The sequence below is a fragment of the Tupaia chinensis genome, unplaced genomic scaffold (genome assembly GCF_000334495.1).
Source record: "Tupaia chinensis unplaced genomic scaffold, TupChi_1.0 Scaffold000214_1, whole genome shotgun sequence".
Classification (NCBI taxonomy): Eukaryota; Metazoa; Chordata; class Mammalia; order Scandentia; family Tupaiidae; genus Tupaia; species Tupaia belangeri.
Genome location: NW_006159689.1, coordinates 625604 through 635002, shown reverse-complemented (window position 1 = coordinate 635002; position 9399 = coordinate 625604). Strand labels below are relative to the sequence as shown.

Below are 9399 nucleotides of genomic sequence, written 5' to 3'. Positions count from 1 at the left end.
GGCCACGTAGCGGTCGTAGGCCATGAAGGCCAGCAGGAAGCACTCGTCCCCCAGCAGCGTGAGGAAGGCCAGGATCTGCAGCCCGCAGCCCGCGAAGGAGATGCGGCCGGCGCCGCGGAGGAAGTCGGCGGCCATGCGCGGCACGACGGTGCACACGAGCGCCAGGTCGGCGAGCGCCAGCCAGCTGAGCAGGAAGTACATGGGGCTGTGCAGGCGCGCGGCGGCGCGGATGAGCAGCAGCAGCAGCGCGTTGCCCGCCAGCGCCACCACGAACGCGAGCATGACGGCGGAGAAGAGGAGGTCGTGCAGCGGCGAGCGCGCGAAGAGGCCCAGGAGCACGAAGTGCGTGATGAGGGTCTGGTTCCCCGCCCAGGCCATGGCCCGTGGGGCGCGGCGGCCGGGACCTGGAGCAGCGGGAGGCCTCCTTGGTGTACTCGGCTTAGGATGAAAGGCCTGGGCTCTGCAAGGGGAGGACATAATAAACAAGAACAAGTCAAAGAAGCAAACTGTTACCATGGAAACTTTGAGGGCTGCTCGGGTCTGCTGCAGAAAGCCCTCACGTTTAAGGCTGACGTGGCGGGCGGTGGGGTGCCACAGACTGCGCATGCCCCACGTCCCAGATGGCTCCGCGGGTGGGGTGCAGCCGCGTCGCTCTACTGTCATCTCGGAATATCCCTGTAATGCTACATGACGCCGCGTTTTAATACGGATCTGCACAGGACAGTGTGCGTCGTCTACACGTAACATTCTGGAGTGAGGCGCGGGAGCCAGGGCCAGAGGGGCAGCGGAGCCCAGCCTGCTGTGACCGGGTAGGCGTCCGCCTCGTGCCTTCAGGGTTTCGCTTCTGTGCGCCAATAACCGAGTCTAAAACGTGAACTGCCACGCGAGGACCAAACGCGTGCCCAGCGCTTCATCAGTATTTTCGGAATATCCAGAGTAGTTGTGAGGAAAATATCCAGAGCTCGTCCTATCAATGACCACAACACAGTTTGAGGTGTATTTATTCAGTCTGATGTGAAGCAAACTGACCAGCAGATTAGAACAGGCACAGAATCAGACCCATATAACGTTCAAAAATTTACGATCAACTTTAACCAATAGAATAATAAAAAATACATGATGAAGGAAGTGCTATTTAATAAACGATTTATGACAATAACTACCTTGTTTGGGAAAAAAAGATCCCTACCTCATACCATACACAAAAATAGATTTTAATGGGTTAAAGAACTAAATAGAGCATTAGTATGAATTGCCCGGAGCATGTGTTTAGGCCTTGGGATACAGCTGGTCTCAATAAAACGGCATAAAGAATACAAAAATGTGTATATTATATATATTACATAATCAGAAATACTTTCAATATAATATGTATTATAAAATGTATACTAAAGAGATTCCTACCCCAAAAATATAAAGAATACCCAAAAATCAATAAGAAAAGGAAGAATGAAGTAAGCACAAATTCTCACAGGAAATCCAGATAAACACGGAGGCCGGGTCTCCTTCACCACGCTAGAGAGGTTCAAATGAAGACAGACACGGCAGCTACTCACCAGGCTGGGCAGTCTGAGCGTGTCCAGCATGGGCAGACGGGACCACTAGGACTGGGGCCGCAGGATGAAGTGTGGCCAGAGCCGTTACCTCTGGAGAGGGGGCTGGGGCCGAGGGACTGCAGTCCACGAGGACCTCCAGCAGGACCCGCAGTGTGAGAATTTGGGCAACAAAATCACACCTGTATACTCCTTAAATTTAAGTGAATTATTTTATTTTTTATTATTATTTGGTTTGCTATAGGGCACATGCACTCACTAGAGAGACAGAGAGAGAAAACTGCCAGGTCTAGGACTCGAACCTCAGCCCACCGTGTGGGAGTTCAGCGCTTTAACCCCCATGCCAACTGCTGGTCCTAGGTATTTCCTTTTCAAGCTTACTTTCTATCACAACATTTTCAAACACATAAAACAAGTATCAATTAAGAAATGCTTTGAAAAAAGGAAAAGCAATAATCTACCCTTTACAGAAAAGGCAGCTGACCCGTTCTCAGCCCGAGTCACTCAGGTGCAGTCTGGGGCCCCTTCCTTGCCAGAGCCCCCTGGAAGGCAGTCAGATCCCTGGAGCAGACCGAGCATTCCGTGCCAGGGAGTGACAGCGGCTCCGAGTGACAGGAACGATGCCTGTGAGGCCAAGGAGCCCTGTTACCCAGAGTCAGGAGAGCAGGCACAGGTGAAGGGGACGAGGGATGGGGAGAGCAGTGGGGTGCCGGAAGACCCGCGGTGGGTTCCTAGGCTTACAGAGAGTGGGAAACGAGGGACGCAGCAGAGCCGGGAAGGCAGCGCTCAGGAGGAGGACGGCGTGAGAGAGAAGGCCTGGGACCAGCGGCACCGCAGGGACAAGACGGGACGGGATGGGGTGGGGCGAGGCGGGCAGCCTGGCAGGCAGAGGCCCCAGTCACCGCGCAGTGTGGACCCTCTGCCTTCTGCATTGCTGGTGAGGGCCGAGCTCCCCCACTCCCGCCCCACACCCCACCCTGGGGTGAACTGTGGAGGGACAGGAGGCCCCAAAGCCCCACTCTGCTGAGCAACCCCTCGGCCTTCGGGGAGGACGCTGGGTCACTCAGGCCCCGAGAATGCTTCCCTCAGCTGGAACAGAGAGTGGTCTTGTCCCAGCTTCTCAACGTCCTCCCACTATGCGAGCATCCCCTGACCTCATCTGGGCCACCAGGAGTCCTCAGGTCTCCAGGGCCAAGGTCAGCCGATTCAGACGACCCATGCCTGCCCGTAAGTTCTGGCCTCCCCCCTATCTGAGTACCACTGAAGTGCACCCGTTGTCCCCCAGAATGTCTCCACCGGCAGGACTCTGATCACACTCGTGCAACTCATCGCTCAGAGCCCCTTCCTGTGCCTGAGTGCGCAGTCTCCCAGGGCTGCTGCGACTCCCACACCGTCTGCTGCTTGCTGAGCTCCGGACAGAGGGGGCGCAGGGGTGGCAAAGGGGAGAAGGTTTCAGAAAAGCATGTTACCAGGACATCAGAATTTCCAGGCGGGATGGGAAACTGGAGTCTCATCAGATACCCTGATTGATTTTTGGGGTTTTTTTTTTTTAGAGATTTTCACTATAGGGTGCGTGCGCTTGCCAGAAAGAGAGAGAGAGACAGAAAGTGAGAAATTGCCCCCCAGGGGGGATGGCCACGCTGCAATCCCTTCTCCTCCATTCTCCTCTCGGGATCTTGGGCATGCACGCACATGTGCCCGGTGTGAGTTTAAGCCACCGGGTCCGAGACTCGAACCACGTCAACTACATGGGAGTCCAGCGACACAGCCATTACGCCAACTGCTGGTCTCCCCTGATTGATTTTCAGTCCATAGTTTTAGGTAACTGATCAGGCGAACTTAGCGTTGCTCACGACAGACATTTCGCTCTAGGACATCTGAGCCCTCGCTGGCATCTGAGATATGGATTTTCCTGCCGAAGCCATACTGGGCGGCCGGGACCGAGCTCTGGCCAGGCAACAGCGCGAGGTGCTCTAGGACGGGGACCCGCCCACGCCCACGCCCTGGGCTGTACAGAGGACCCCCGCAGAGGTGCACCTGGGGACCTGGGTGGAGAGTCGTTGGGCAGCGGGAAGTCCGGTCCCCACGAGGCCTTCCTCACCGAGGAGGGGCACGGCGGGAGGAGGGAGGGGCAGACCCGTGAAGCCTGTGTCCCCGACAGGAGTGGGTTCCCGAGAGTCCTCAAGGTCAGAAGTGGGTGCTGAAGCAGAGAAAGCTCGTGAGGGAGAGTGGGAGCTGCAGGGGCGGTGGTGACGGGCAGGAGTGGATTTTCCAGAGTCAGAAAATTGTGAGCCACCAGCCGATGAGGACAGTGCACTGTGGGGCAAGACGACAGACGGCCACTGCGGATGGGGCGGCCGTCGGTAACCTCCCTGGACTCGGGACAGCGGACACGACTGCCCTCCCAGAACCTGCCCTGGGACCTGGAGGAGGCCACTGTCCGTTTCGGGGATCCACCACCCTCTATAAAGTGAGTGGGCTGGCTGAGACGACCCTCAGGTACTGCTCCACCTACTCACAGCATAAAGAACTAGGAAAACAGACAGAACACCCCACCATGTCCAAGAAACCGAATCACACCATGGAAGAATCCCTCCCCTAAGCAAGAGCAGGGCAGGGCCAGCGGTGGTGAGCCGGCTCCGAGAGCCTGGGCCACAGCAGGGGAAATGTGAGGCAGAGGGGGAGTCACCCGAGATCTCAGAACCAGAGCCTCGCGGTCCAGAACTGTCGTCCTCGGGCTCAGACTCCACCAGCGCCCGACACCGCTCTGGTCTCCTTGAAGAAAGGCCCGAGTGGAAGCAGGACCCCCCTAGAGAGACTGGGAGGGGTATTTCCTGGAGAGGGCAACACCAGGTTGTTAGAGCCGCACTAGCACCCCCTCTGCTCCCAGGGAAACAGACCCCACGGAGGGACTGGGCTCCACCCCACCCCCAGGAGGAAGTGCCCCGGGCTTCTAGGAGGGCTTGCAAGATTTTGAAGAAATGCATTAAGGTTGATCAAATGGAAGAAAGCGGGTTCAGGGAACCAGCAGTTGGCGTAATGACTATGTCACTGGACTCCCACGTAGTCGACCGCGGTTCGTGTCCCAGACCCGGCGGCTTAAAACTCATGCCGGGCGCGTGTGCGTGCGTGCCCAAGATCCCGAGAGGAGAATGGAGGAGAAGGGATTGCGGCGTGACCATCCACCCTGGGGGTGATTTCTCGCTTTCTGTCTCTATGTCTCTCTCTGTCTGGCGAGTGCACGCACCCTATAGCAAAAAAAACCTCTCCAAAAAAAAAAAAAAAAAAAAGCAAGCAAGCAGGTTCAGAAAAAGAGAAATCTGCAGCAGAGCCTCGGCGGCACCCCGGGGGCTAAGAGGAGTACCGGGGGGGCTAAGAGGAGTACCGGGGGGAGCGGGAGCAGTGGCTGTAGCAGAGAGCAGACGTCTTACCCGGAGAGAATCAGGTGGACCGGCTGGGTCAGAGGGCAGGCCTCTCACTGGGAGCAGCTGGGACCCTTCTCCTGTGGAGGGACCCCTCACCGGGCCAGGCTCAGCGAGGGCTGAGTGGTTTTATCCCCTGCCCTCATCCCCACCCCTGCTATGACTGAGAAAGTTGCTTCTGTTTACACAAACCCTCAGAGACCCCTCTCCTGCCACCTCTGTCCCCAGTCTCGACAACTAAATCCCTAAGGGCACAGCCTCCTGCCAAGCGCCCTGCTCCTCTTGGCTCCGATAACAAGGTCGCTCCCAGGAGAAGGCAGAGAGGAAACCGGGGAGCCTCTGAGGGCCCCCCGGGGCCCTGGCTCTCTCTCCATCCCAGGAGAGGGAATGCTGGCTTTGCTCTGCATCATGGCCTACCTCGGGCAGTCCCTAAACAGTACGTGTCAACAATGGTAGCAGAGCACCTTCTGGAACCTTCCAGACCACAGTCCTCCGCAGACTTCGGCCTCTTTCCTACGCTACGGGAGCAGCTCCCCTCTGAAGTTACGCTGACCCTTCTACCGCAGGCGCGGCCCCAAAGACCAGGACGCAATAGCACACCCTGCCATGCACAGGACGTCCTCGGCCGTCCTGACCCTGCCGCCCATTCCCCTGCAGCTCCCTCTCGGGGACAGCTCTCACACGAAGAAATTCCCGGACTCAGGGGCCGAGGGTAGTGCAGACGCCTGGCCCTGAAGTCAGGGCTGGTGGGAACCGCGACTTCACCGGTCTGAGTCCCAGCTTTCTCATCACCCCACGGGGGTGACGGTGTGCGCTACAAAGGGTGAACCCCTGTGGGAAGCGAGTTGGACAATCTGAAGTCGTTTCTGTGCAGCAGAAATCGTGGTCGTTAGCGACGTTGCCCTCCATTCACCCCGAAGCCTGAACAGATACCCAGACGCGGAAAAAGTCGTCGAACAGCTCACTGAACAGCTACGGCTGCAGCAAGAACGAAACAGGTGTCGATTAGGGAGAAGCGTCTGCTGGAGTCTCCTCATAATACTCCAAATGTCTAGTTTTCAACAAAAAACTCCAAAGCCTCAGAAGATACTAGAAAGTATGGCCCATTCACAGAAGAAACTAACTGCAACTCTCCCCAGCAAACACGGATGTTATATTAGACAAAGACTTTAAATCGACTGAAAAATATTCTCAAAGAGCTAAAGAAAACTGGGACTAAGAGCTAAAGGAAACTCAGAGAAAACTGTCTGACTGACTAGAAAGTACCAAGAAGAGATGACAGGAGCACAGCAGGTAATGGCTGTGTGTTCGAGTCAGACCCAGATGGCCGGCCGCGGTGCCTACCCCAGCTCTGGCAGCGTGAGAAGCACGTCCCATGCACGCGTATGGACGCCCCAAATCCTGAGGGCTGGAGAGATGTAGGGAAGAGAACTGTGAGGTGACGGTGCCCTGCTGAGCAGAGCTTATTCTCTCTCTCTGTTTCTTTCTCTCTCAGGTGAGCACCCATGCTCTGGCAAAAAATAATAATAACAATAATAAAAATAGTGTTACAAGAGACCAACAAAAACATATTAGAAGATAGAACAATTATAAACATATTAATAAACCAGATACCTAAAATAGATAAAGCCAATTTTGATAGAATTGAAGGGAAAATAGACAGTTTTATAATGATAGTTGGAGAATTAATACTCAATTTCAGTAAGCGAGGACATCCAGACAGATCAAAAAGAAAATAAAGGATTTAAATAACATTACATTCCAACTAAACCTCATGTAAAACACTCCTCCCAATGACAGCAGAATATGCCTTCTCTGAATGCAGCTGTTACCAAAATTCCTATGGTCTTTCCAGCAGGCGGCGTAGAGCTTAACGGGGCTGGATCGCACCTGGCTAACTGTGGGTCGGAGTCCTGGACTGGTGACTTGAAGTGCACATGGAATGTTCTCCAGGGTAGACCATGTATTGGACCACAAAATAAGTTTTAATACAATTTTTAAAAATTGAATTAAGGGGCCAGCAGGTGACATGGTGATTAAAATGCTGGACTCCCACATGGCTGACCATGGTTTGAGTCCTGGACCTGGAGGCTTGTTTTCTCACTCTCCTTCCCTCTCTGTCTCTGGTCAAATTGAAGAATAATAATAATAAATTAATTAAATTAAATAAGTAATTGTTTTAAAAATTGAATGAATAATATTTTCTCACACCCCAGTGGGATGAAATGAGAAATAAAAGAAGGAAAACTGAAAAACTTTAAAACGTGTGGAAATTAAATAACATGCTCTTTGACAACAAATGGGTAACAGAATAAATCTCAAGGAAAATTAGAAAACACTCTGAAGCAAATGAAAATAAAAGCACAATATACCAAAATGTGGGATGCAGTAAAAGCAATACTCAGAGGAAAATTCATAGCTATAAATGTTCCTATGACTTAGAGGTTAAGGGAGCTGGGTCCCACATGGCCCACTGCAGCTTCAATCCCAGCCTCAAGTGGCCTGCATAACACAGCCAGGCCTGTGTGAGTACATGCTCAAAACCATGACGGGATGGAGAAATGGAGGAGAAGGGATCAAGGTGTGATCATGCCCCATGAGAGGTTGCTTTGTCCTCCCTTTCTCTCTCCTTTTTCTCCTTCTCTCCTTCTCCCTCTCTCGTGCTCTCTCTGGTGAGCACATGTGCCCTCTGGCATTAAGAACATTTTTTTAGAAAGAGTTTTTTTCAAAAAGATGGAAGAGAAGAACTAGCAAAAATGTTGAGAAAACAGCTCTTGTGCATTGCTGTTGGGATCGTAAGTCAGTACATCATGGAAAATGATATGAACATGTCTCAAAACACTAAAAACAGAACTGCCATGGAGCCGGGGATCCCACTTTGGGTATAAGGCCAAGGAACTGAAACCAGCATGTTAAAGGAAGATGACACACATGTTCACGGCAGTCTAGTCACAACAGCCAAGAGATGGAAGCGAGCCCAGTGCCCATCGGCGGGTGGGTGATCGAGAGAACGTGGCGCACACCCTGTCGTTCCTGTCACTCGTGACGTCAGCAAGCCTGGACAACACCGCACCAAGTGAGACTAGACAGAAACACAGACACACCGTGATCTCCCCATGTGGAGAATCCAAAAGTCAATTTCAAATGTCTCACCGTAAAATGATAGATAAGGAGCCAGCCGGTGGTGTGGTGGTTAGGGCACTGGACTTCCACATGCCTGACCACAGCTCAAGTCTCAGACGTGGTGGCTCGCTCTCCCTTCCTGGTAAGCACACACTCCCTATAGCAGAATTAAAAAAAGAAAAAATTAAATTAATATTTTTAAAAATGATAGGTAAGTAAAGTGGTTTATAGGTTGATTTAATCATCAAATGTATACATAAATCGAAATATCACACTGCTTACCATACATGTATACAAGTATGATTTGTCCATTAAAAATAATATTAATTTTGGGACCAGCAGTTAGCGTAATGGCTATGTTGCTGGACTCCCATGTAGTCGACCGCGGTTCCTGTCCTGGACCCGGTGGCTTAAACTCATGCCGGGTGCGTGTGCATGCATGTCCAAGATCCTGAGAGGAGAATGGAGGAGAAGGGATTGCGGCGTGGCCATCCCCCCTGGGGGGTGATTTCTCGCTTTCTATCTCTCCGTCTCTCTCTGTCTTTCTGGCGAGCGCACATGCCCTATAACAAAAACCTCTCCAAATAATAATATATTAATTTTTAAAAATTGGTCATAGTTCTATATACCAGCAATAATACAATTCAAAAAGGAAATTAAGAAACCAATTCCATTTACAAAAGCATGGAGAACTATAAAATATTTAGAAATAAATTTAACCAAGGAGGTAAAAAATGTGTACACTGAAAACTGCTAAACAATTCGGAGTGAAATTAAAGAGCCAGCCCACCGTGCCTGAGGAATCAGATCCCACATGGCCAACTGCAGTTCCAATCTCAGCCCTGGTGGCTTGAAAAACACACTAAGCAAATGTGTAAACATGCCCAAGTCCCGACAGGATGGCGAAGTGGAGGAGAGGGGCCGGTGGGGTGCTTTCTTTCTCATCTCTCTCTCTCTCTGTCTCTCCTTCTGGTGAGCACATATATGAAAGAAAGAAACGAAAGAAGACCTAAATAAATGAAAGACATTCTGCATTCAGGAATTTGGAAATGTAATACTGTTAAGATAAAAAAATTATCCAAAGTAATCTACAGCGAGGACGCGAAAACAGAGGCAGCGTGTGTCCAAAATCCTAAGAGCGCATGGAGGAGAGGCTGCAGAGTGGCCTCCCCTCTTTCTCTGTCTCTCTCTGTGGAGCACACTCACCCTATAGAAAACGCAAAAAAAATCCATTTTTCTTTTATCTTTTGTGTGTGTGTGAAGTGGAAAAGCCAATCCTTAAATTCATATAAAATTGCAGA

At 51.8% G+C, this 9399-nt stretch overlaps 1 protein-coding gene across 1 annotated transcript in view; it reads right to left on the bottom strand.

Annotated features, from left to right (window-relative positions):
• Positions 1 to 1297, bottom strand: part of LOC102478723 (olfactory receptor 56) — a 1980-nt gene extending 683 nt beyond the window's left edge. The window contains exon 1 of the mRNA XM_027771442.1: positions 7 to 1297. Coding sequence (XP_027627243.1) covers positions 7 to 747 — 741 coding nt within the window. The 5' untranslated portion in view covers positions 748 to 1297. The remainder of the gene's footprint in view (positions 1 to 6) is intronic.
• Between the last annotated feature and the right edge of the window lie 8102 nt (positions 1298 to 9399).